The following is a 27,412-nucleotide window of genomic DNA, read 5'->3' as shown; positions in this document are numbered from 1 at the left end:
CTGTTCCAGTAGGGTCTGGTTCTTCCTGAACAAGGAAGGCAAGGCCCAGACAGGACTTGTCTTTGTCTGTAAGATCTACATGGAAGCTGAGTGACACTTGCGGAAGTTGGACACTGCTAGAAGTTAACTGTAACCCTTGCAAGTCTGCTTGTCTGCTGCCCATCACCTAAAGGATAAAGTGATGAAGTCCTGTGGTATCTTAAAATATCATTTAGTCATAGGCCTGATCTCTGTTTTCTTTTGGCAAATTCTAATTACTTTGTCTCTGAGTGTATGGTTTGTCCTACAGTGTTAGTCATGAGCTTTATGGCTGGCTTCACTGCACATCTGGGACACTGAGGTAATGTCTGAGTTGTATAGCTGTTTCACTTGATCTGAGAAGGAAGAGAGGGTTGACTCAAATGATTTTATTTGAATATTTTTATACAGAATAGCTTTTCTACTCTTGAGAGGGCTGGCTAGGTAGTGTAGTGTGGAAAGGACCCAGAAAGGACCCTTTGTCTGAAACAGTTCATACGCATTGCTTCTCTGTGAGATGGATGATGTTTGCAGGTGTGGTCAGAAGTCACACCAGACAAATTATCATGTTCCAGTCTTTGTCTAATAATGCCTTTTCTCTTATGTAGAAATCCATGGGGAAGCCAACTTTCCCTGTGCTACCCATGGGGCAGCACAGTGCACTCATGTCTGTACAAGAGAGAAAGAAGCAACACAGCATTGGCATTAGAGACTGTCAGCTTCCTCTCACCCTAAAGAGAAGAATGCAAAGCTATAGACAGAACTGGACAGTTGTGATCCATGTACTCCATCCTTAATAATCTTGTTAGAAACTGTGTCATTATATTAGGATGTGTGCGTGATATAGCAGATATGTTACATCTGCTTGTAGGGAGGTCGTGCATAAACCTCTTCTGAAGTGCTGTTTGCCTCTAGGAATAAATGGGACATATGAACTGTGTAATTGCTTCCCAGCCATGCTGTCAGGCAGCACCCTCCTTAGAAATGGAGACAAGAGGCACACCTCTTTATGTCTGAGCACCCATCAGCATGAATGCTAACAGGTGACACGTAGGCTTCTTGGCTGTGTGCTAAAGAGGTGGTGCTAGAAAAATACTCCTGCCAGCAGTACTATCTCCAGTGTGCCCTTACTATTCCTTTAGCAGAGTTTGGGGTAAGTGGTATACTTTAAGCTGATGTGCTTCAAAACTGCCTGATTAAGTGAATGTTCAAATTTCCTGGGCTTTATGCTGTGTGTGTGTGTACATTTTTATTTTCAGATCAATGCTTCCTTTTTTTTTTTTTTTTTTTCTTCTGATTTTTTTTTTTTTTTTTTTTTTTTGGCATATGCTCTCATCTATTTATCACTTCCTCCCTTCTTATTTCTTCCATCGTCTTTGTCAGATATGGGAGTTGGGTATTCTATGTGATACCTGTTTGTTCAGAAAGCATATTCCTTTTCCCATGCTGCAAAGGGTAAATCCCTCATGCCAAGATAATTTCCATAAGTTATTCAGGAACAACACTGTCATACTCCTGAATGTTTTATCTCACAATAGAATTGTGATATTTGTGTCCTGGAGGCGACAATATTAGCCAATAGTGTTGATGCTTGTTATGTGACTGCCTTAGACTAGGAACTCGACTGAAACAGAGCAGCGCCTGCTTTGCAGGGCGCCTCTTCTTGGCAGAGCACAACGTGGACACCTGTGTTATCCAGAGCAGCAGCAGTGTGGGTACAGGTTAAGGGATGGCTGTGAGGCTCCTGTCAGCGATGGAAAAAGCCAGTGGAGTTTTCCCAGTATAGCTTATAGCCCCTGTTCTTCTGCATGCCAGGCTAAAAGCAATGCCAGAGCTAAATGGGATTCAAGGAGGATTTCACAAAGGAAGAAACCCTTTTTGCTGTTTCCATTGGCAGTTATTTTTTTTCCAAGCCAAGGAGCCATTAATCGTACAAGTAAGTTTTGGGAATAGTTGTTCTATGATGTTTCAGTGGTATTTTTTTTCTTTTCCTTCTTTCTCTGTTTTATTTTATTTTTGAGATCTGATGGATCCTGATTTACCAATTTTCTCTTTTTCTTCCTTTTCTACTTCCCCCTTTCCTGTTGCAAGAGGTGTAGAAGGAAAGACTGGAAAATGTGAAGCTGTAGGACCTAACTTGAAAGCAAAGCAGAACTGGAAGGAAGAAATAGGATGGATTTATAGGTCCATGACTGATTTTCTGAGCGTGTACTTTGCTGTAAATATATTCTTATTTCTGTAATATGGAGCTGGATGTATTTGGGCTGTTGGCCTGCAGGTCTTGGAAGTAGGGGGTGGAGATAACTTTTTTAAATATTTGTACAGGGAGGAGAACAAGGCTTGAAACTGCTCTGAAAATAACTCTCCAAGGATAGGTTAACTGTACAGGGTTTCACAAGAACCACTCCCTGGAGATATTTGAATAACAGATTGACATTATGGGGTGCAGTGAAAGGTGTGTGCATTTTAAAAACCTGAGGAGAAAATTTCCTTCTTGAGCAACTCCTTTATAGGACACTTTTTATGTCTGAGGCTTCTACTACTCATTTGCAAATTAAATTTATTATTAGCCACATGGAGAATTGAGGCTTAGATGATCTGGGTGGTGTGACCTTATTTGTCCAAACAGGAACTTCCCAAATCTGATGTAACAGCAGAAATACCTTAAGGTTTCCTTCCCTGAGGCCTAACCTAAGGCTTTCCCCAGCTCAGGCTGGTGGAAGGGTGCAGCTGTTCTGCTGCAACTTGTCTTGGAATCAAACCTGAACAGTTTCTCATGGCTCCACGTGATACTGTTGCAGTGCCTGTTCTTCCTCTGTGAGGTCTCACAGAAGAGGAAGGATAAATTAGCTTTCTCACAACTTTTTGACAATGACCAGCTGGTGCAATTGTTTGCTATTAAAGGTTTGTGCTATAGGCCAACAGCTAGCTAGCAAAATACCAACGGGACAGGGCAAATACTTGTGTATGTGTGCAGTAGCACAGTAAAAGGGATGAAAGGAGCTTGTCTCAGAGCTAGCACGTTTTATGAAGGTTTGCATTTAAGCCTTTTTAAGCGGTAGCAAATTTAGGGGTATTGAAGCTGAAAGAACATGTGCTTGAGTAGAGTGCATTTACACAGCTCTTTGCCCTTGGCAGAACATCTGAGAGCAAAAGAAACAGTGTGTAAGAGAAGGAAATCTAAATCAAGTTTAATCTTTAATAAAAACCATCGTGTTTGCTTTTTAAAGCATTTTCCTTTTCTTCTAAAGCATTTCAGTGAAAAGAGGTTCTGCAGAGCCACATGGTAAATAATCTGATTGTTTTTGTGCATCCCAAAGATAGAAGAGGATTTAAAACAAGCAACAAACAGAAGCTTTTGCTGGTATTTATGATTGTGGTTAGTGGATCAAGCTTTTAATTTCTGCTAGAAATGATCTCATGTCAGTGTGCAGCTGCCTGTTCCACGTGCTTGTTGAATGCATCACTCTGTCAGTTGTGTGGTGTATGCAGGCCTGAAGCTGTGGTACGTCTGTATAAAAATAACTGTTAGCTGTTAACTGCTTTTTTTTGTTCTTGTTTCAACCTCCTGCTCTATTGTAAAACACAGTATTAAAACAAAATGTTGGAAAGCAAATTATTTATCTCTGGTGTGGAAGTGACAGTGTGAAATACATCAGCTTATTGGAGATAAATGTATAACTGCATTGTCTTACTGTAATGGATGGAATAATGTAAACTAAGTGTTGAGTGGGAACAGAGATTTCGGGACTGGAAATAGCAAAAAGGTGTCAAATGCTTTCTGCTGGCTTTGCAATTGGAGACTATCTTGGAGTAAATCTGACCGTTGTCTGCTTTTGGTTGTGGTAAGTCCAGTCATGGCTGTGTTGGTCAATCACGGTTCTGCTTTGTATCCAGGAGCTGTGCTGCCATAAAGCTGAAACTGTAGAGTTAATTATGGCTTTAGTTTAATGGTGGTGATTGACGCCCACATCCTAGAGATATGGGGCTCATTCCAAACCTCAAGCTGTGAACTGAGATTCAAGAAATGAATTGGTGTTTTGCCATTGGTGCAAACTGCTGCTGTGTTTGGCTTGAAATGAGTAGTTTTATCTAGTGCAAACTACAACTAATTCCAAAAATACATACTTACAGTGGAAACAGCAAATTTAACTTTCTTTTATATTTAATTTCATAACCTATCTTATTTTTTGTACTTCTGTATTTCCCTCCTTGATAACAGGCAATTTTATGTCAGTTTTCTGTTGCTTTTAGGTTATTTAGTCTTATCTTTCCATGTTCAGTTCTTTGAAAACAACATAAGGCCGTTCTCTATTGTTTGTTTTGGGGGAAGAGATGCTCGGTAGCTACTCTACAGGAAAGTACTACTGCATTTGCCGCAGTCTTTCTACTATACATTCTATTTTCCAGTCATTTTTGTCATACACTCTAGCTGTTTTTTTCACTTTGATTAGTGTAGATCAAACATTATTTAGTTTAGAGCTAGCATCATGGCTAAGAACTTTGAAATTTGTCCTCTAAACTTTATTTAAAAAAAAAAAAAAAGTTTGCTTCTTTGGAAAAACTTTTTGAGGTGGTAAAATATTTTTTGGGAGTATGGAAAAAACTTTTTGAGATGTCAGCGCCTTTTTATTTAAATGTAGTTGTCAGTTTAAAAATCAAATGGATTTTTTTGTGTGTATATTAATATTATCACAGAACCACAGAAACACCAAGGTTGGAAAAGACCTACAAGATCATTCAGTCCAACCATCCACCTATCGCCAATAGTTCTCACTAAGCCATATCCTTCAACACAAAATCCAAATGTTCCTTGAACACCTCCACGGTCAGTGACTCCACCACCTCCCTGGGCAGCCCATCACAGTGAATGTGATATCAGAATTGCATCATCAAGGCATTTAAGCAGCTTTTCCAGCTTTCACACAGGTTAAAAAGAGTTCTGCAGGTTTGTTTTCCAGTTATGTTGAACACTTTTCTTTGACAGTGATTTTTCAGTCTGCTGTTGTGTTGACTTCTCTTTGAAGTAAGAGGAGTGTAATAAAAATCAGCTGTGTTTTTTTGTTTTGTTCTTGGTCAGGGTTTGTTTTTGATACTTGGCACAAAGAAGAGTTTAAGGTGAAAGCAGTGTAAAAGATGTCAGAACTGGTCCTGTTACTGGATACTTCATTTTGCAAATGGTGACTTGTGAACATTTGTCAGAAGAAGCTTGGTTGTTGCCTGACTAATGCTTTTTTGCTTTGCTTTCTAAGGTGTCTCCTGAATCCTCACTATGTCTGATGGGGACTATGATTACCTCATAAAATTCCTAGCGCTTGGTGACTCTGGAGTAGGAAAGACCAGCCTTCTTTACCAGTATACAGATGGCAAATTTAATTCCAAGTTTATCACAACTGTGGGCATCGACTTCCGGGAAAAGAGAGTGGTGAGTTTTCACAAGCAGTGTGCTACTTCAAAATGGTTGCTCTTTTGTTGCTGGTGACTAGAATCTACTTCCTCATCTGCTTAGTCTGATCTGCTAATCCTTATGTGTAAGTGTGCCATCTATAGTTACTATGTACTTAAAGTTGTGATAAGGAAATTATTTTATTTTGCCTGGTTTTATTTGTGCGTGTGTCTGCTTTCTCCAAGGTTAAAAAAAGAGCTGATTGTCAGCAGCCATTTTGTAGACTCAGCGCCCCTGAGCAGTGTCTCCTCAGTGAGTTGTGCTCATAGCAGCTGGAGTAGTGCCTTCATTGTTGAACTCCCTACATGACGAAGGATTGGGCTGCAATAGTTTTCTTATTGTTTGTGAACTTGAATGTGAACAAAGACTGCAATGTTAATTTTAAAACCATTCTAATATATGTGAGCCAAAAGGGTTAATGTAATATACAGATAATGTACAGAGCTGATCTAGCTTCCTGAGCAGCTATCATTAGTGGGGAAGAATTGTGGAAAGTAAAACATTAAACTTTTCTAATCCCCAAGTTGTTGTTTGAATAGGCACCTTGTCTGTTTTGTCTGTTGCAAAGAAAGCTGAGGGGAGACCTCTGCAACTCCCTGAAATTAAGTTGTAGCAAGGTGGATACTGATCTCTTTTCTTCGGTGACAAGTGATAGGTAATAGCCTCAAGCTGAGCCAGGGAAGGTTTAGATTTTACTTTAGGAAGAATTCTTCATGGAAGGGCTGGTTAAGCATTGGAATGGGCTGCCTGGGAAGGTAATGGATTCCTCACCTTTGGAGGTGTTTGAAAGGCGCTATGAAAGATAGTTTGGTGATGACACTTGGTAGGTCAGTTTGATACTGGGGATGGTGAAACAGACGTTGTGTAGACTAGCTTTTGGTGGATGATGTGCACCACAGTAGTGGGGGAAGTAAATGTCTTTGTGACGTGTGAAACTTGTGCCTTGAGTAAGTTAGTGTTCTTTTTGTGGGATGGTACATGTGGTGGATTTTCTTGGTTAGAGTATTTGATGACTCAAGATAAGATTTATGTTTTTCAACCTAATTCATATAATCCATAAATTCAGCAAGCTTTTATGTCATTGAAGATAGTATTGTTAACTCGAGTAATCTTACATACAGTGACAGTTGAAGGGAAAGACATGAAGAGTTCTGAACAATAAATGAGCCTGTTTTTAATTGATCCTTCTAAAGCTAACAGATGCCCGTATTTATATTGTCATGCTGAGTAAACTCCTCAGCTTTCATGATTAGCATTCACTTTCTGCTTCTATAGTCTATGATCCAAGATCTATCCCATCTCTTTTAGCAATCTTTTGACAGCTAAAAAGATGCATCTTTATTTTCATGAGTACATTCTGTTTGCTAATGAGGTTCTGTTAGTGTTACAAATGTACTGCCAGATTGCATGATCTCTCTTAGTTACGTTTTCACTTGGACAGGATGGAACATAATAGTAAAAAAGTAGAAAATCAAATACAAAAAATAAACTTGTCTGATGAGAACTCAGTGGCTCCTACTCACTCTGTTTGGAATGTGAAGAATGTGAAGTATTGGAAACTGGTTTTCCACTTCCAGTTTTACTCTTACATTTAAATACTCAAGTAGATACAAAATTGAAATGCAACTTGTATTACTTTTGTTTTAAAATAAGGAAATTGAATTGTAGTTGTGAATCCTTGTATTGACAGTGATAGCTCTGCTGCACTTAATGACTTTAAGGGTCAGTTATTTTGTGTTCCATAGAGGTTGGGCTGTTAACATTCTGTCTTACAAACTTCCCTTTTACAGGTGTACAGACCCAATGGGCCAGATGGCGTTGGTGGCAGAGGGCAGAGGATACATCTTCAGCTCTGGGATACTGCAGGGCAGGAAAGGTAGGCTTCCCTCCCCACCTCTCCAATCCAGAATGTAAAGCAGGTGTTACCAAGCTAGGTGCAAATGGAATGGAGTATGTGAATTCTTCTTATTGACTGTTACATTTTAGTTGTATGACTTGGGATGGGAAAATACCATTTAATATGGTGTTTGACAGTGATGAAAAGTTTCTTGTGAGTACCCATTAAATTACAACTGAATTAAATTAGAACACTATAACTGTAATCATTGCTTTTTGTCTTTGGCTTATTAGTTCATGGCCAATGCATACAGATGTTTTTAAAGTTTTTTTTAAATTTCTTATCCTAAATTTATGTGTCTATGCCAAGGCCTTAGAAAAGTCAGAGTTCTGAAATCACTTTGCAGGGATTCTTTCCTACTTGTCTACTAAAAGACAGGTATCCTAGTGGTTGATTGTGTGAAAATCAAGAACTGATGTATGTAGTAACAAGTTTAACTTCAAAGTTTGATTTTTGTTCTTATTTTAATTTTTGAATCCTGATGAAAGCGTGCTGTATAATACAAAGCTTTCACTCAAGCCTCAAGGGCTTTATTTAAATGTCTCCTTGACTTCCTTACGCCTGGATTAGGACATATTAATGTTAGCAATTCCTGTTATCCAGTCCCTACATCAACAAAATAAACATGATGAATATTTTCTTCTAGCTAATCTTGTCTTTAGCTACCTCAGCTTCACGACTCTGTGCAATTATATTTTCAAAGTAACTTTATAATTCTGCTTTCCTTGTCTAGGTTTCGTAGCTTAACAACTGCTTTCTTCAGAGATGCCATGGGGTTTCTTCTACTCTTTGATCTGACAAATGAGCAAAGCTTCCTTAATGTCAGGAACTGGATAAGTATGACATTTCTTTTTCTCATCTCTTTCTTTTTATTTCTGCAGTGGTGGATGGGAGCTATTCTTGCAAATACAAAGTCTCACAGAGCAGTACAACTGAAAATACTGGGTTTTGAAGCTTTCTGAGGAAGAAGAAAGTAAATGTCCCATTTGCAATTGTAAGAGCTGCTAGTGGGAGCTTCTAGTGCTTACCTGAAATTCAGCTTTGCTTACTTAACCTCGCACATTAACCTAGCAGGCTGAGAGAACTTATCCCCAGCTTGGGTAATGCTTAGTACCATACATCTGTGGAAAATATATTTGACTTGGCTGAAGCTTTGTCAGCAAAGCTTAACAGAAAGTGAATGTTACTAGGCTGATGTGTCTAGGGGAAACAGTTCCCAAACCCACTGTTTCATCCATCATATGAAAGTGTTGGACTTTTTTTCTGGCAGTTCAGTGAAGATGCTTGATGAGCATAACTCCTTAAGCTACAAATATACAGATTCTTGTCAGGCTTCTGCTCCTCTGGCTTGTTCGCTGCGTGTGTGATAGTGGATGTCTACCTGTTTCCTGGCTCCTCAGTGCAATTGCAGAAGTCTTGAGAGAGAACAGAACACAATTGTATTTCCTTTTTCCAAAAAGTAATTTTTCTGAAGATCTTTGTGTCCCCTGAAATGTGACAACATTCTTGGTAAGCTTTGTGTGACAGCAAGTCATGACTCCTATTCGTATTGTTGCTGTTAGGTCAGCTACAAATGCATGCGTATTGTGAAAACCCTGACATTGTATTATGTGGAAACAAAAGTGATCTGGAAGACCAACGAATGGTGAAAGAAGAAGAGGCTAAGGAACTTGCAGAAAAATATGGGTAACTTCCTTCCTTCCAGTTATTGCTGTATTTAAAGCAAAATTAAATGCTTTCTGTAATGTCTTTCCTGTAGAATGGAAGATTATTGTGCAAATAAGTATTTTGGAATGCTGAACTGACCTGCATAATACTTTTTTTTTTTCTTTTTTTTTTTCCTGTCAGAACTAAATGTTTTCTACATTACCTAAGATTTTGTGTTTTTTGCACTAGAGGGTGGTTAATTTTCTTTCCTTGCAGTAAGCAAAGGAAAAGTGAAGTAAACTGTTTCACAAACATTCTGGTAAAAAAGATAGACTTCAGTTGAAAATGCAGGTGAATTATGGTGGTCTAATTGCTTGCTCTTTCCTGTGCTGATGCTTTCTGTGGCACACAGAAAGCCTGGGCCTCTTGTGATGAAAATCTAAAGGAGCATTTGGTGAGGTGATTAACTGATTAATGTCACATCAGATTTTAGAGGGAAAATGCAGTACTAAGCAATTACATCCTAATTTAGAAGTTGAGTTTTATTACAACATTTGTTATGGAGCAGCCCTTGCCCACTGGCATGACAGTTGAAACATGCAACCTCAGTTTCTTGGAGAACCTTGGGACCCTTTCACAGGCATTTGGAAAATCTAATTACAGAGTGCTGAGTTCCCACAGAAGACCAGTTCTAGTTCAGGTTGCAGATCACCTGTGCTTAGCTGAGTTGTTAGTCACTTAGCCTCAAAAGGCTCAGCTGTTTGTTTTTGTGCAGACGTCTGCACTCTCCCAGAGAGTCTGAAAATGAACAATCAGTCAAATCAGCTGGAAGACAGCCTTTCCCCGTCCCCACAGACAAGGATCATGTGACCTTAAAGGAATTGTGGCAGACCTTTCTTCCTATCAGACACTAATTAATCCTGTATTAATCTTCGCCAAACTCTTCCATGATTCCTATCTCTGAATTCTATTTGGATTTAGTGTAAATTTGGATTTAGTGTACACGTTTGAAGGAAATCTGACCCATTTATTGTGGCTTGATTCACATAGTGAAGCAGCCTTCTTGCATGGGAACTGGATTCCTTCTCAAATGAAAACTAAACTAGATGATGGCCTCCAACCAGTAGTCTGCATTCTGATTAGTCATGGAGATTCCAGGGGACTAGATTAGCTAAGTCCAAAGTAAAGCTCACAAAATACACATGCTGTTAACGCTGGGTCCTTAATGCTAATTGTCTTGCTCTGCAGGTCTAGTCCTGCTATGCCATGCTATTTCTCTGTTACACACATAGTCAGAAGCTAGCTTTCTTTCACCCTGAAGTATCCTTGGAGACAATTCAGAAGCAAACTATTTTGTAGAACCAAATGGATTTACTGCCCTGTGGCATTGAGCTACCAAGAGTCACGCACTTTTCCATTCTCGAGGATGCAAGATAAATCCTGCTGCAGCAGTCTTCCCATAACAAAAGTGTGAGATAGTCAGTATGCCCTTTCTGTACTGGTGAGTGTTGTGTTTTGAAAATGGCTGCAGGAGACCTAGACACTGAGACAGTAATACAGTGTTATTGACCACCCATTGGATCTTGCAAATTTAATAAGCCTTTCTAGTTCGGAAACATAGAGTTCATTCATGCAGGTGGTAACGGTGTTGCTGGTCTGGCTCAACCCTGTGATGAAGGGTCAAAGCCTGCTGCCTTTCTATTGAAGAAAAGTAGTGGTATATTTGTAATAGTAAGGTGCCCAGAAACTTTTGTTAACAAAGGTCTGAGTATGTACAAATACCATCTCACCCCCCACCTTTTTTTTATCTAAGTGTCAATGGAATGAAATTGTAGCGATGTAGTCATCATGACAGGAATTGGTATCCCAAACCATTGCCTGGACTTTGTCAGGATCGTTCAGAATTTCCTTAGAGAAGGGAGAGGTTTGCAGGAGAACTGTGGGAAGCCACCTGCTGTACCAGTTCCAAAATACAGAGGGTGAGTGGAGGAAGGTACCAGTGTGTTTGCTTGAAAATTTGCCTGTTGGCTCAGACATAAGGTTGTCCGAAGTCAGTGCTATGAATCTGGGGAGTCCTATTTACCTTACTCTCTGTAAAAATCCTTAAAAATAAGAATTGCATACTGGTTAAGTGTGCAGTCAGAAGTACAATAGCAAGAAGGTGCTCCTTCACATTTTTGACGCACTGAATTTTCTTCAGGCAGAAGTTGGAATTAAATTTCATTAACCTAATGGTGTCTCACATGGCAAATGTCCTGCATGTGCTTATGTTTACTACTGCTTGTACTTCTATTTTTACATCTGTAGTTAGCTTCAGTTGGGTGAAATCAACACTCGTTTATTTCTTTTTTTAACTTTTTCTAACTTATCACCATCTTCCCAATTCCCTTGATGATGAAGTTGATTCTTATTCCTTTGTCCTACTTCTTTCTGCTTCTTCCTCTGACTTTTGTTTTCAGTCTCCCTTGAGCATCTCTCTTGCTTTGCTTGCTTTATTTCTGACTTTGTTCCTTCCTTTATTATGATAATGCTTTCACACGTGATATAAACTCATATATTTTGTTCGTTTCCCTAGTTCTGTGGTTTCTCCTTTATCTCCAGCTCTGTCTGCAGCTTTCCTGTCTTGCTAGGAATGCAGTGCTTAGAGCAATAAGGAGAGAGGAGAAAACATCATACACATGCTCTCCATCACAACATGTTCTGCTTCCCTCAAAATCTGGGTTCCCAAGCAGCGTGTCTGCATTTAGTTATGTTTGTTTATGATTATTTGCTGTGGATGAGGGCTTACCCAGGGCTTATACGCTGTTCGCTAAGGGGGCAGGTGTTGCTGAATTTAATAATAATAATAAGAGTATCTTATCCCTGAAGTTTCACTGCTGGAGAGATTTCTGCAGGAGTAAAAGTATTCCCCTACTGGGGCTGCTGACATTGTAGAATACGTAAGTTGTTGCTCTAGTTCAGTGATGCCTTTTGTAGTGATGATAAGAATACTGCATCAGGAGTCTTTGCCTTGCCTGCCGGGGGAGTGCATACGTGCACTCCCTTTCTTGCAGACACCCTCGTGATGTAGATAGAAATTGGTAAAGAACACTTCTTCAGAGAAGGCCATATTAAGAAATTGTGTCTCTCGTGGGTGAATGAGCCTTGGCACTTTGTAACAACCAGTGCCTCCATAAAATGTGGATCCCAAGGTGTAAATTAATGCTCATCCTTTTGTCCTACCAACGGAGTAAGACGTTTAATTCATTTCTTTTACATTTCAGACCACTGACCACTTAGTGTCTCTAAGGAGGAACAGTAACACTGTTAGTGCAATTTCTAAGTATATATAGCAAGAGTGATGTATTGGTTATGCTCCTATGAATATAAGCTGTGATTCAAATGTGTGGTTTTTGTCTTCTGCAGGATACCATATTTTGAAACCAGTGCAGCTAATGGGAATAATGTAAGCAAAGCCATTGATACATTGCTTGACCTCATCATGAAGCGCATGGAGCGATGTGTGGATAAATCCTGGATCCCAGAAGGGGTAGTGCGTTCCAATGGGCACAGTTCTACAGAACAACTGAGTGAGGAGCAAGAAAAAGGCAAATGTGGCTGTTGACTCAGCTACAATTAAATTTAATGTACATGCTTAATTATAGTACAGTTGCAGCTTAAGTGTTTAACTTATAGACAAATCACATCTCATAGTTAGGTAATGAGCATTATTAACTCTTGGTAATAATTTTTTTGCTTTCCTCTCAAGCAACACTGAGTTTTGTTTGCAAGTTGTGCAGTTTATTAGTGATGGAGCAAGTTCAGTGTAGTACTGTGTATTCCCTAAATTCTCTACTTTGGAAGGAAGGGAAGGAGAGGACTTTTAATTAACAAGTGTAAAATCTTCATATATGGGCAGTAAGAAAAGATAGGTTTCTGAAATAAGGATTTTCATTTGCTCCTTGAAGGCTCCATTAACTCCGAACACTAAGCATTTAGATTAGATATTGTGACTATTCCTAGTGTCCACAAACTAGCAAGCTTAGCAACATGGTTCTTGAGTCTGTTTTAACAGAAGCATTTAATCATTTCATCAATCAATGACAATCATAGAGAGCGAATTTTGTATTTTTTGCAAAAGCCTGTAAGTAACTTTTCATTATTTTCTCAAACCATCAGTATTTAGTGATAAAAGCCAAAAGAAAGATATTTTACATAGAATGAAAAATGTTTTAGAGAAGCACAGGGATGCAGAACACTTTTTGTAGGTCACGGATGTGAACATTTAAACTACAACTGTACTACATAAAATATAGTCAACAGAGCCTGCGAGACCTCCTGACATTTGAATTTCTAGAACATATGTATACATATATTGATATGTCAATGGTGTAAGTGTATATCTGTTATGTTCTTTGCTATTGTTTTAACAGGATTGTAGGGTAATGTAGATGTCAGCAAAACTTCATCTAAAATAGTGCTTTGTACTGAGGTTTTTTTTTTTTGTTTTGTTTTGTTTTTTAACCAAACACAGATTTGGAATGTTTCCTCAAATATGGATTGAGAAATGAATAGTGATTATGAATAGATACAGATTGTCTTCTGGCGAAATGCAGCTGAGATATCAGTTCTGTCTAAATCAGTATTTCTATAAATTTATAATGCTTATTTTCTGCTGCAACTTTTGTGTCCTGTACATCTTGGCTATCATATATTCACTTATGGCTTGTCAATTTCCTTAAAAATGAATAGTTACTCCTCCCCTCCTCTCCACTTACAGATCACATGAATGTCAATTTTGGTTTGGTGGATCATGTTATTCTTCAATCTTTCTTATTTATTCTTATGACAACCTGAAGAACAATCAGTATTTTGTTGGTGTTTTTTTTTTTCTTTTTTCCAGACAGATTTATAAGATGTGCCTACCAACTTGTTTTCTACCCTGGCAGATGTTGTATAAATCAAAAGTATTGCCAATTAAAGTCAACACACCAAACTGAGTCTTCTTATAGACTTTCCACAGCAGTTTGTTTACAGAAGTCGAAAGCTAACACTTATTTAGAAATGATGTATTTATTTATTTAAATATTCTGTCTATTTGGCTACTGCAATTTCAGGCAATTGTCTGTATCAGTTACAAACGTGAATTGCAATGTGACACATTTTTTTTGAAGGACCTAAAATGTTTCTGGAATAGGAGCTATAAGGAAAAAAAACCCTTTATATTATACATAGCCTCTGGTTATACTAAGAATGCAAGAATAAGTGTTAAGACTTGGTTCTTAAAATATTTTACAAAGTAATGTATTCTTCTTTAACAGCAGCATGTAAATATTAGATTTTTATCATAACCTACACAGAATATTTTGAAAGTGCAATATAATTTGACTACTCTGGGGCTAGGATAAAGATGAAAGAAATTTATATTGAATAAATGTAGTTTTTTCTATTATATCATACCAAGATTCTAAAGTGCTTGTGGACCAGAGTTACTGTAGTTTAACTCAGTGCCTTTTGAAGTTATCATCAGGTTTCTGACCAGTAAAGTATCAAACTCTACTGTAGGACACAAATACATTTCAATGTACTTAAGTGTCTGAATTTATTTTAATAGAACTCTTTGCTTTTCAGAGGGTTGCAGTGGAACTTTGTCATGCATTAACTTTAATGAAAGTTCCTGTGTTAATAGCTCCATCCAGTTCCTGAAGAGAGTGAGGACTATTGCAGCCAACTTCTGAGCTAAGTGACTACTGAAATGCTGTTTAAAAAAAAATAAAAAATAAAGTCCTTTTGGATACCTATGTTTAGATTGGATATTAGATATTAAATACTATAACTGTCATATTTTTGTCATGCATATTATGTGTAACTATTTACTGTATAAAAAGAATCTACATAAAATTGCTTTGATGTAAGCCTTAAATCTTACGGCACACTTCAATCTTCTTTTGTTGTCTTTTTAGCTCTCATGAGAAGTTGTGGTAAATGCTTATTGACGGCGAGCTGCAGTATTCTTATCAGTCTGCTGCTGGTTTTGAAGAAAGAATGAAAACTTTGATGTTATGAGGAAAAGGGTTTTTCAAGAAAAGCTTTTTTCTATGCAGTGTTAGCTGAGAATGTTGAGATCTGTAATAGAACAGAAGGTTTCAGAAAGTGTTTGCATTAAGATGTTTTATTCTTATTAATATAAAATGATTAAACATTCCTGCTCTAAACTTGGTTAGCATTTGTTGAACTGAATTGTGGCATTACTGGTTGTCATCAGTTCAACTCTGTTATGTGCTCCTGTCCCTGTGCCTTTTTTTAGGCTTTTTTTAGGTTAGGTGCACGTAAACTCCCTGCTCTGGCCACAGTGCTGCTTGTTCTCTCCTGGCACTGACCAGAGCAGTCAGCTGGGCAGCTGGTGCTTCCTGTGTGGTGCCACAAGCAGCCCAGTGCATAGAAGAGTAGAGGTGACACTTCCATATTTATAAAAAAAGTATTTATAAACATTGAGAAAGTTGCTGTTGTGAGCACATAGCCACAAGGGAGCAGAAACTGGACCAGGTGCCCAGAGATGTCAGTGCATCTCCATCTTTGAAGGCAGTACAACCTCAGCTGAATGGGGCCTTGAGCCACGTGGTGTAATTTGTCATGTTTTGAACAGGAGTTTGGTCTAGATGACCTCTAGCAGTCTCTTCCAACCAATTGTATGCTCTGAGTCACAAGGACAAAAAACAGCCTGAAAACAAAGGACTGCAATTGCAAATAACGGAAGGCAGAGCTGCCCTAGCCCTAAGTAAATGCGTTTACTCCTGTTGGGTTTTTGCGTCCAGTTGTAAACGTGCTGTCTTCACACCTTCCCTCATAAAGCTACCGAGAGTGTGCGTCTCTGCCATTTCTGCCCATCAGCTGGCTTCCCAGCTCCCGTGCCTGCGGCCCGGAGCTCCCGGGGGAGGCGCCTCTCCGCACGCCCAGCACGCGGCGTTGGGGCTTTTCCGGGTTTCCGCGCCGCCCTGACCCCATGCGTACGGCAGGGGGCGCCCGTGCCCCGCCACAGCTCCGCGCCGGCCCCGCACGAACTCCGCTTCGCCGCGGCGTTGGCACCCAGGACCGCCAGGGGGCGCTGTGCGGAACGCGATCCGCCGCTTCCGGTCAGCTGAGCGAGCGCTTCCGGCGGGGCCTGCGGATCGGTTCGGCGCGGCCATGAGGATCGAGAAGTGCTACTTCTGCTCCGGGCCCATTTACCCGGGCCACGGCGTCATGTTCGTGCGCAACGACTGCAAGGTACTGCCGGGGGGGGGGGCGGGAACGGACACTCGTAGTCGGCCCGGGCCTGGTGTGCGCCGCCTCAGGCCCATTCCGGCGGCGGCCCCGTGCTTTCCGGGAGGGCCGCGGACTCCGCGCTGCCGGCAGGTCTGTGATCAGCGGGCCGATGTGACGCGACCGTCACAGCAGGACGCACACAGCCGCTCGGGCTTCGTGTCGGTGTGACGGCCGCGTGCGCGCGGTGTCCCAGCCTCCGTCTTGCTCGGTGGGCACTGCAGAGCCCGGGGTGAAACGGAGCAGCGCGCCCAGACCGCTGCCTTCCGCTGCCGACGTGTCGGAACCGATACCGGCACGGTCGCTCCCCGTCTGAGTGATCCGGCCGGACGCTGCTGCCTTTCCCGGGGAAGGCCGCGAGGTTCGGAGGTTGCAGCGCTCGTGAGAACGGCGGGTTTGGCAGAGCTCAGGAGAAGCTCGTGGGCAGGGAATGTAGAAACGTAACTATTGCTAGGGCCTTACTGTGCTGTATTCCATCTCTTCGGAAGTCAGGCCAGGCTGGGTGGGCCCTGGGAGGCCTGGTCTGCTGGGGCACCCAGCACACAGCAGGGGTTGGCGCTGGGTGGGCTTTAAGGTCTTTTCCAACACAAACCGTTCCACTGTTGTATTTCCCCTTTTCCTTTCTTATCTCAGTGGCATCTCCCTACCTGCTCCTTCTGACTAAAAGGCATTGGCTGGACTGAGGCAGTTTGGCATGGAGGATAGGGTTCTTCATAGCTCGGTGTTTTGCTGCCTACCTCCAATGCCGCATTAAGTGAATGCTATTGATTGTGAAATTTCTTTTATGCACCTTTAACAGTCCTGAAAGCACCACCTGGATGAACATAAGATGCTTCCATGGCTAGCAGGGCCAGATGCCTAAAGTGAGTCTGGCATAACATAGCTATGAAATTGAAGTACAGTGTTTTATTTCTGAGGCTGCTTTCAAGAAACATATTCTAAGCTTGGAGTGGCGGAGTGAGATTTAAATATAGGCTATGAAATAAAGTAGCTGATAGTTCTTTATGGGTATAATAGAAACTATTTAATGAGAAAAGATGTTATGTTACAGATTCATTCCTGTGATCAGCCTTTGGTATCTATTAAAGACTTCATTACAACTTGAGAACTAAATAACTTGTGCTTGTTGACATACTGAAGTGCAATAATGTACAGCAGCTCGTGTGTCGTGGGCAGGATGGCAGACACTTTATGTTAACTTCTTTCTGTACCTGATCTCTGAGAATGTTGTACAGCTCATTGAGTGATAGTGGGAACCCCCTTTATGAGGAGCTCTTCATCTGTTCACCACTTTTTGGTAATGTACAGGGGATGAAATGAGTGCTACCAGATTGCACCAAACATTTAACAGTATCCTTTTTCTTACCAGTTTTGATTTAAATTATTGAAAATGAACTGCATAGGTTAAATAAAATACAGCAGTGACTTGGAAGATATAAGGCAATTTAAGGTCACTGTGTGAAATAGATGCCCTTAATAGGCCGTATTAAGTGAAAAGTCTTCTTGAACAGTAGAGCATTTAGTGGTATTTAAATGCTGGAAATCTAATGGTATTTTCAGCGGTACTTAACAATATTGAAGATAGTTTTCCATCTCTTACCTTGAAAATGAACATGGAACTGTTTTTTATTGTTTTTCAATTCAGTACCACAGGGATCTGGGGTTATGCTATCGTGTGTTGTTGACTTCGAGGTTGCAGTTTAATTTGAACTAATTTTGACAATTCTACTTCATGCATTGAATTTTGTGGTTTATAGTTTAAACTTATAGGTTTAAGGTAGAGCCTTACTGGAACAAGAACGTTTTGGTTTTGAGGGAGCTGTGATATGAAAAATTAATCAAGTGTTGCCAATGTTTCTCTTGGTTTTCAAGCCAAGGAAATAGTTCCAGCTGGGCACAGAGATTTTGTGTCCATCTTTATTATTCAGCCAGATATAACCCCACGAATTCACATATATTGACACGAGCAAAAATAAAAGGTAATTTACTTCTGTGGATGAGTGGCATAACTGTACATGGCAGTATGTAGAGATCTGTGAATAGACAGAAAAATGGGAGCAAGAAAAAACAACAGAAAACAGTCAGTGCTGTGGTATGTGCTGTAACTGCTGTCAGTAAGTTCAGTCCAAGGCATGACAGTGTGCTCAGGGCTCCTCCTGCGTGCTGCTCTGAAAGGTTTAGCGCTGCATCCCAAAAAACTAACTTCGTTGTTGTTGTATTGTCACACCGAAAAAATGAGAGGTGTGAGGATTTTTTGTTGTCAGGATGGCTCTGTGTCTAAAAAGTGCTGACAGGTGTAGAGAATTATTGATTTACAATACAGGTTTGGTTTTATCTTTTTTTTTTTTTTTTTCAGATGATACTTCTCACAACTCTCCTGTATTTTATTTATAACCAGCTTAGCTGTGTTTGTGTATGGCACTGACAGCTGTGAAAGTGACTTTATAAAGAAAAAAACAGAACAGTGCTTGAATTTGTTTCGCCAGTGAAAGCTTTATCGAAGCAACCAAACTCTTGGTGTTCGTGTCACTGTGGGCGATGCCAGTCCTTGTGTGTTGTCCTCGTCTTCTTCTCTTTCTGAACTATGAACATTCCAGTGACGTCTGTAGTCAGAGGGCATTCCTGAACATTCAGACCTTGGTGTGTCCATCTTCCTTTCGTCTTGCTTCTGCCCCTGCTGCTTTCTGCCTGCTCTCCTTATTCACTTTTTACAGCTTTTTCACTTTGTCACAGGAAGCGTGGTTGTGCTGCGTTGTTTGGGATTCCTGATGAGGAGACCCATCTAGTTTCTAAATGCCAGGTTGTGTCTCACATCACCTCATTCGTTAACTGCAGTGGGCTTGCGTGTCATGAAACTGGCTGTATTTAACATGGCATTGAATGTGAAATACATCAGTAGACATAATAAAGGAAATGTTGATTTAGTTTTTCTGCATAGAGTCCTGTTGAAATGTAATGTAAATATTGACTTTTAGAAAGATTTTTTTTTTTGTGTGTTGTAGAAACTGCAGTGTTCAATACTATGTTGCATTTGGGTACGAACAATGCGATTTGACCCCAAAGTTTCTTTTTTCTTCCTCTCCTCTCCCCCTGCCCCACCAAGATATTTAGATTCTGCAAATCAAAATGTCACAAAAACTTTAAAAAGAAGAGAAACCCAAGAAAGATCAGATGGACCAAAGCATTCCGAAAAGCAGCTGGCAAAGAATTGACAGTGGTAAGGAGATGAACTTTTTATATTACACAAGGCATTTCTGAGGGACTGGCTTATTCAGAGTGATTGAGGATAGCATCAGTCTGTCCCCTCGTGTTTGGAATTAAGGTGGTTTGTTGGTCACTAGTTGGTGAGGCAGCAGTAGTATATGCGTGCAGGTAAGATTGTGTGACTTAGAACACCTGTACTCTTAAGGGGTTTCTTTTTACTCTGTGGTGTTTTCTGATGGCACAAAATGATGCTGTATGTTATAAATAGGTAAAAGCTGACCCCAGTTAGGAAAAATTCTCCAGTGACCTAACGTGGTGCTTTGTCACACTTAACTGAAAATGAACATTAGTTTTTTGGAAGAATCAGAATGACCTGTGGATGTTTGCCTGTGGTGAAAACTAATTTTCGTTTTGTAATGCAGTATAGCGTGTGTGTGTGTGTGTACGCCACTCCTCACTAATAGCCTCACTTGTAGCCTTCATTGGAGCTGTCTTTTCCTGCAGTGAAGATTACCAGCTGGTTTGAAACATTTACCTTTACAGAAAAAAAAATAGCCTGTGGGCAGGGAACAGTCCTCAGATAAATCAGTGTGAAACTGAGTATGTCCCCCTCAAATAAAAGGAAAAGATATAGGCTTCCCATCAGCCTGTCCCAAACCCCCGGTGTCATTGATGAGAATATTTCACAATTTCAAATGAATTTATATTGCTTCAATATTCTTAAAATGAAATTGTTTATTTTTGAACTTCTTCAAAACTAGAGGCTGTTGAATAACACTGGTTTGACCTGCACTGTATGCTGTTGACTCTATGTGTGTTCAGTTTTGCCTTCTGTGTGTCTGGTCTGCTTTGTAGTTTCTACTCCACAGTAGAACTCTGTTCTCTGTGTCTTGTTAAGAAGAAAATGGTCAAAGGGGATGCTTTGGTAAATAGGTCTCTTCAGATGAATCTCTGTGGCTTCTGCTGCTACAGTGTCTAACATTTCATGTGTTACCTTCTAGTTTAGCAATCTCTGAAGGTCTTTAAAATACAGGAATTGATATTCTAAAACACACAAAAAAAACCCCAAACCACCAAAAATACTAATAGTAGAGTGCTGCAATAAGACAATTTGGATCTAAATATGTTTCTGTATATAATTTGCATTTGCTCTTTCTTAATATAGGACAATTCATTTGAATTTGAAAAACGTAGGAACGAACCAGTAAAATACCAGAGGGAGTTGTGGAACAAGACTGGTGAGTCGTTTTAGAGAGAAAAAAAAACAAAAAAGCTGAGCAGTCAACTTCTAAAGACCATGTTTTGATGTTTTGAGGAGACGTGTTGGAATATTTAGGTTTTGTAGTGATTGTTCTTTGAAGTTACTGGAATGATGGCCAGATTTTTAGACGTGGAGCACATATGAGTTGTGCACAGGTGTGGGCGCACACAGGGTTTTATTTTTTGGATGCTGGTTGGAAAACAAACTGTAGCATTGCTCTAGTTTGAGTTGCTGTCTTTGACAAACCTTAGTGGTTCTCCAGCTTTCCAAGAGTCTCTCAGTGTAAAGCTTTTACACTGTGGTGCCATTGTTTGTTCCCAGTCATTCTGCTTTAGTTTGTTTTATAAATAAACAAATAAAATGGAAGAGTTACTTTGTAAGCCAAGAATAAATGCTATGAAGGGGAAGATGGTAACTTCTGATTTCAAGTGAAGTCTTCTGTTGTAATGCTTATCTGTGGAAGATATTTGCAGGCATAAAAGTGAAAACATTACTAAGTTTTAAATTATGATTCCTTGTAGTAGAAACACGCTCTGCTAAAAAAGCCCGTGTTTTCAACTGTATGTATGTGAGCACACTTAATGCCATTTCTGCTTTCTTTCAGTTGATGCAATGAAGAGGGTGGAGGAAATAAAGCAAAAACGCCAAGCTAGATTTATTATGAACAGGTGAGGAAATGTATCTGTATTATGAGAGCTCTTGCACATCTGCATTAGAAATTCAGTCTTTCCAGAGCAATTATGAACAAGAGTTTTAAAAGGCTCTTTGCTTTGCTTTGTACAAAGCAATGGGACAAAAATAGTTTGAGTGGACTCTGCTCTGCTACCTAACTAATGTGCTATATTGGTTGTCGAAGAAAATGTAGCTTTTGGATGCTCAGTGGTAGCAGAGTGTTTCATTGTGGTTTGGAGTCTCACACAAATTTCTGGTAAGAGTCAATTCAGTGCTGACATTTTTTCTTTCTGATCTTCTGTCCAATTTACGTCTGAATAAGTTTTCAAATAATGTTTGCCTTTGTTTCCTTACAAGAGTTATTAGCCACTGTGTTCCTTCAGCTAAACATTGCTTTGCATTAAATGGAAAACATGCACCACCACCTTGAAGGTAATGTGATTTCTCTCCTTGATAGATTAAAGAAGAGCAAAGAATTGCAGAAGGCAGAAGACATCAAAGAAGTCAAACAGAACATCCACCTTCTTCGTGCTCCACATGCAGGTAAGAGCTTGATGGACCTGGTTTGCTTAGGCTAACAGGTGTATGTCATTTTGTGATTAATATTGCAGGGCTTGGTTTTTTGCTATGTCTTATTCAACTGATAAATAACCATACACAATTTTTTTAGAATTAAGATAGCTACTGAATGTAGAAAATAGCTCTTCCCACTTACTGACTGATAGAAAATACAGTAGATAAATTGTTTTTTTTTAGCTAATTGTGAAAATGTAGATGCTTTGTAGTTCTCTGTGTTGAAACACTTCTACAGTGTAATCTTAGCTTTTTTAATATAATATTTTTATTAATTTTCACTAAAATCTCTGCCTACTACATGTAAAATTTCATATATTCTTTGTGAACTGCGTTCTTAAATTGGCTTTCAGTTGTGGAGACCTATTCCTCTGCTTTCTGCTTTCCAAACCTCTTACGACAAGAACTGGTTTGTTAGATTTATTGATAAAAGCGAATTTAAAAATATTTATTAAAGAAAAAACAACATAGCTAATGAAACACAGTAATAGAAGTTGGAATAAAATATCCATTAGTTCTTGTTGTATAAAAATTACTAGTGATTTTGTCTCAGCTGGAAGTGGGATATATTACTAGGTGTTTGCTAGAATTCTGTTACACTTTTTTCAAATTATGTGTTTGCATTAACACAGTGCATGATTGCAAGTGTGTGAAATGGGCTTTTGTTAGGATATACTTAATGTTTTTATTTGTTTTCTGTCTTTGCTTGTGTTAGGTGAATGATGCATAATAACATGTAGTGCATCTGTTTCTCAAACAACATTTTTCCTCTTCAGTCTCTTGGATGAAAGAGAGCAAAATTAAATGTCAATCTTGTAGGGTTTTTTTAATTGTTATTCAGAATTAACATTATTGCCACCCAGTGCAGCATTCAGGAGGGCTTAAATATAAATCTTCATATGTAACGAATGTGTGAAGGCACAGAAGTCTCTTAAAATTAATGTTTTTTTTTTCTATGCAAGATTCTGTTAGGTATTGTTAGCTATATCAAATCTTGTCATAGTAGATGAAAGAATACATTGACTGCATTTTAGATGTTGTATAAAATGGTATCAGCTTTTCTGTTATAGCAATTATTTGATAACTTTTGATGGTGATGGCAATTAACAATAAATAGTTCTAAGCTGGATGCTTTATTGCTAAACAACTGATCACTAAATAGTGTCTGTTGGACCTGTTGAGGCATCTTTAAATTTAATATTTATTTGTTTTGAAGGCAAACCGAAACAACTGGAGGAGAAAATGGTGCAGAAACTACAAGAGGATGTGGCCATGGAAGAAGACTCTTAAAATGCTTGTATTTCTTATTGTAATTTCCTCAGCAGTTAGCAGTTGCTTACTGTTTCGCCTGGCTTCTCTTGGAGCTGTGCTTGCAATTGAAGAAAAATACATTTTAATAAATAGTGGACACTTAGAGTTTGAATTTTTGTTGTTATAAAACAAAATAAGATGGATAATGGTTTGGACAGTAATTACAGGTATCTAATTTGAGAAAACCTTGTCAATGGGATGAAAAATAAAGTATGTTATTTGAGATATATTCTTTGTTATCCAGAAAGAAAGTGTAACTTTCCCTTTTCCTGATAGAAGAAGTTGGTACTAGACATTTGTTGTTTTTTCTGTTCTTCGCTGGTGGTAAAAGCAGGTAAGAATGTATAGTAATGGTAACAGGATGGAGAGGAGGTTGTATTATTTTTCTCCAGTGCAATGGAGAAGATTTATTTTCACTCTGGTCTTTGGGAAAATTGTTCAGTTTGTTATGAATGCAAGACTGTGTTTTTTTAATTTCTTCTTAAAGTCTGTCTCCTCAAAATTACAGTGCAGATGACATCTAAACCTAGCAATGCTGACTTGTATGTAGGACTTACTGCCCTTTGGAGAGTAGTAATGGTGATCACATCCAGCCTGGAGTTGAAACTGCCATCTTCCTGAGCTGCTGAAATTCAAATTTGACTTACAGTGATGATGATTGAGCTGCTGAATAAATCACACTTCTGACTGTTTTTTCCTAATGCTCAGGATTATTTTGATAGAAAGGAAACTCATGTTAAGCAGAGGTATTTGCTTACCATGGCAGTGTTTGTGCAGTGTTCATCAGTACCAAGATAAAGACTCTGTTGTTTTAATCTGTGAATAGTTTATCTACAACTGTGTGGTTAGAGAAGCCTTTAAAAAGTATTGAAAATAACATTTACTTGTCAGTGCTAATTGCCCTGTAAAATAATAACTCATGGTTCTGTTCTGAACTTGAATATGTGCTGTATCAGTTGGTAAACCTCCTACCGCCTACTTGTGTATTGTGTGGCTGAGGAAAGTTGTGTTTGAACACGGTAAGAGGCAACGGGGAGTGTGTGAAATAAGTGGGTATTGTGCTGTTTTTCATCTTTTATGAAATGATGTTCTTGTGTTTAAAATCTTTGTCATATGAGATAAAAGTTCTAGTAATGCAAACATATAATTTCACATTTTCATGAAATAATTTTCAGCGAAGCAACTCGTTTTGCTTCCTGAGCAGCTAAAAGCACATCTTATTTCCCCAGCCAGGGAGTTAATTGAGATCGCTGTACTGGGAGCTGGGTCAGGTTTGAGATGTAATATGGAAAGAAAGAGCATTATGAAGATGTTTAGTTGTCTTTCCTCCTCCAGTTTATTAACTGTCTGGGTTCAAGGAGAGTAGGGGGAAAAAGTACTAATGAGATCAGTGTAAAAATTGAGGGGCAACCATTAATTTGTAGTATTTGTGTACCATGTGTGTTCCATGTTACAGAAACCTAGAAGAGTACAGAAACTTAGAAGAGTCTTCTCTGCAGGGTAGCACTTCTGTTTTATGAGCTGTTCAGTTTTCTCTGAAGTCTGCTAATATTTATTCTTACATTCATTGACAGAGACTGGGAGGGAAGGCAGGGATTGCTTGGTTTCTGAGTGTTGGAAATAGTTCATTTGTTTCAAGGTGTCCAGCCTATAGATTCTGGTTTAATGGCCCATGAAATATATGTGTTTTAAATATGAAAGTTTTCTATTAATTTTAAAGCATTGCTGGATTTGTTTTGCAGGGTAAGTATTGATTTTTTTTTTTTTTTTTTTTTTTTTTTTTTCTTCCCCTAATCCTGGAAGTGAGAAACTTTTTCTAAGATCTGATTGCAGGATTTTTTTTTTTCTCCTGAATTTTAAGGAGGTGATTCATGTTCAACAATGCCAGTTTTTAATTTTCTTCCAAAACAAGTAATGGATTAAGTCTGCGCTAAGCAGAGGAAGGTAATGAATGCCATTTCACATTATGCACTCTTTATAAATAACCCTTCATATGAAGATTTCTTAACACTGAATATCAACACGTGTATTTTTTCTGTCCGCATATCTTTAAATGAGTTGCAGTACTTGGGATTCTTGCTTGTGCGCTGTGTGAAGGTCTGTGGGTGGTAGGAGAAGGGCCGTTTGTGGGGCACCGGCATCCATCCGAAGCTTCCTGCCGGTTGCACGTGTTGCTTAACCCGCGTGGCTCCGTAACAGCTGTGCCTGCAATCAAGGGCAGCTGCAAAGCACGGCAGCGACCTGTTGTGCAGGCACGCCGCGTCCGTGAGGAGCAGCGGCTCGAAGCGTGCTGCGAGCAACCCGTGAGTACGAGTAGCTGGGGAATCCGTGAGCAGCCGAGTGCTGCACTGATTCCTTAGAAATCACTTTTTTGCTTTAGGTAAATTAGTGGGAGGTGGAGAGAAGTGTTCGTTTTTGTGTGTTGGGCAGTGAGAGGCTGAAGCAAAGATGGCGGCACAGCGCTGTGGTGCCGCTGGGGGGCGCCTCCGTGAGGTCAGCAGCGCTCGGCGCTGCTCCACGGCTTCGTGAGAGGTCACTTCGGACATGTTTCTTTCGCTCTTGGTCATCGGTTGGTTTGGTGATCCATCGCTTCTTGCTTCAGGTGTCTTTGGGCTTCGGTGGAAATTTTGGTCGAGTCAGCGCTCTCGGTGGTGGTGGTGGGGTTTCTGTTCTGTTTGCTTTTTTTTTTTTTTTTTTTTTCTTAAAGCAAAAACCATTTCAGGCTTTCCTTTGTCATTTCTTTTCAAATGCTGACTGAAAAAGGGTCAGGAAAAATGGAGATCGCTGCTTTGTGACCAGGTTGTGCTGATGGTGCACAGGTGTTCCTCGGGGAGAGGCTTCCCATGGTGCTGAGCAGCGCCCGGCCGGGGGGGGGGGGCTGGTTCTGTTCTGCCAACAAGTGAGAAACAAGGTAGCAGAGAGAGTCAAACAAGGTAGCGGCGATAGTCAACGCATGTCCAAAATAAGGTGTTTATTTTCCTGTTGCTTTATGGAGCTTACAAGCCTTGTTTTTTCTAACCTCCTAAATATTAGGTTTGCTTGGATGCCTTTTAAATATTGAAAAACAGCTCCCAAGAGAAACTTGATGGTGACTGGTGCAGTAAATTGCGTGTGTGTGTTGTAGGTTATGTAGTTACCTGACTTCAGACATTTGCAGCTTTACAGTAAGAGTGATGGAGCCCCAAGCATCCACGCAAGATCTGTCCTTTTGCAGCACAAAGAAACATAAATCAGTTCAATATTTTGACATGGACATATGTGTCAGTGGCTGGAAAAGCAATATAGACAGCTGCTAATAGGTCCGAAGGCTTCTGTCCCGAGAGAAAATATTTCAACCTCCAGGCTGTTCGATTCCTCAATTACTGTTCTGCTCTCAAAAATTCAATCTCCTCTTCTGGCCTGACTTATTTATGGCTTGCACTGAGCTGTGACCAGAGGGAGCAGACAGCAGAAATAAATCAACCGCTGATAAAATTGTTTGAATCTGCTGTCTCTCTGTCTGTCTGTTATTAGATATGAAATTTTTAGGCCTTATGCAGAGAAATACAGAAGCTTGTTTAAAAAAAAAATAAATAAAAATCAGTAATAAAAAGTCCAAATTCGACGATCAGCTATTCTGATTTAATTTCAAGCTGCTAAACAAAAGACGCTGAATACTGAATTCAGTGAAATACAGGGAAGTTTTTTGCCTTTGACCTGATATCATGATTGTAACCACAGTGTTACCCAGAGCAGGTGGGGACACAGGGCATGGTTTGAGGAGAGAGCTGAATTTGAAGGTGATTTCGGTGGTTTTTTTCCTTTTCCCTCATTTAGATCTCTCATTTTGTGCTTTGTTTGGTAAAGTCACTCCTCATTAAAATGTTCTTTGAGTTAAAGATGAAGGAACAGCAGTTTATCTTACATGTATATGGCAGTAAAGGAATGTTATTGAATAAAGAAGGATATCAGCTATTGCCTTATGAGCATAGAATCACAGAATGCTTTGGGTTGGAAGGGACTCCATGGATCATCATGTTCCAACCCCCCTGCCACAGGCAGGGCCACCAACCTCCAGATCTGGTAGTAGTCCAGGCTGCCCAGGGCTCTATCCAACCTGGCC

At 39.6% G+C, this 27,412-nt stretch overlaps 2 protein-coding genes across 2 annotated transcripts; both read left to right on the top strand.

Moving 5' to 3' along the window:
• Window positions 1-5,290: 5,290 nt before the first annotated feature.
• RAB27A (RAB27A, member RAS oncogene family) lies at window positions 5,291-12,612 on the top strand (the record flags this gene model as incomplete). Its single annotated transcript, XM_079540761.1, has 5 exons — window positions 5,291-5,443; window positions 7,255-7,340; window positions 8,095-8,198; window positions 8,924-9,047; window positions 12,414-12,612. 5 exons carry the CDS (start codon window positions 5,291-5,293, stop codon window positions 12,610-12,612), a joined length of 666 nt encoding a protein of 221 aa, XP_079396887.1.
• Window positions 12,613-16,172: 3,560 nt separating this feature from the next.
• On the top strand, window positions 16,173-23,289 carry RSL24D1 (ribosomal L24 domain containing 1; the record flags this gene model as incomplete). Its single annotated transcript, XM_079540668.1, has 6 exons — window positions 16,173-16,253; window positions 19,393-19,506; window positions 20,659-20,731; window positions 21,359-21,422; window positions 21,884-21,969; window positions 23,216-23,289. 6 exons carry the CDS (start codon window positions 16,173-16,175, stop codon window positions 23,287-23,289), a joined length of 492 nt encoding a protein of 163 aa, XP_079396794.1.
• Between the last annotated feature and the right edge of the window lie 4,123 nt (window positions 23,290-27,412).

This window comes from Tetrao urogallus (assembly GCF_951394365.1).
Source record: "Tetrao urogallus genome assembly, chromosome: 11".
Lineage (NCBI taxonomy): Eukaryota > Metazoa > Chordata > Aves > Galliformes > Phasianidae > Tetrao > Tetrao urogallus.
Note: the sequence above shows the minus strand (reverse complement) of the source record. Positions and strands in the feature narration are given on the sequence as shown.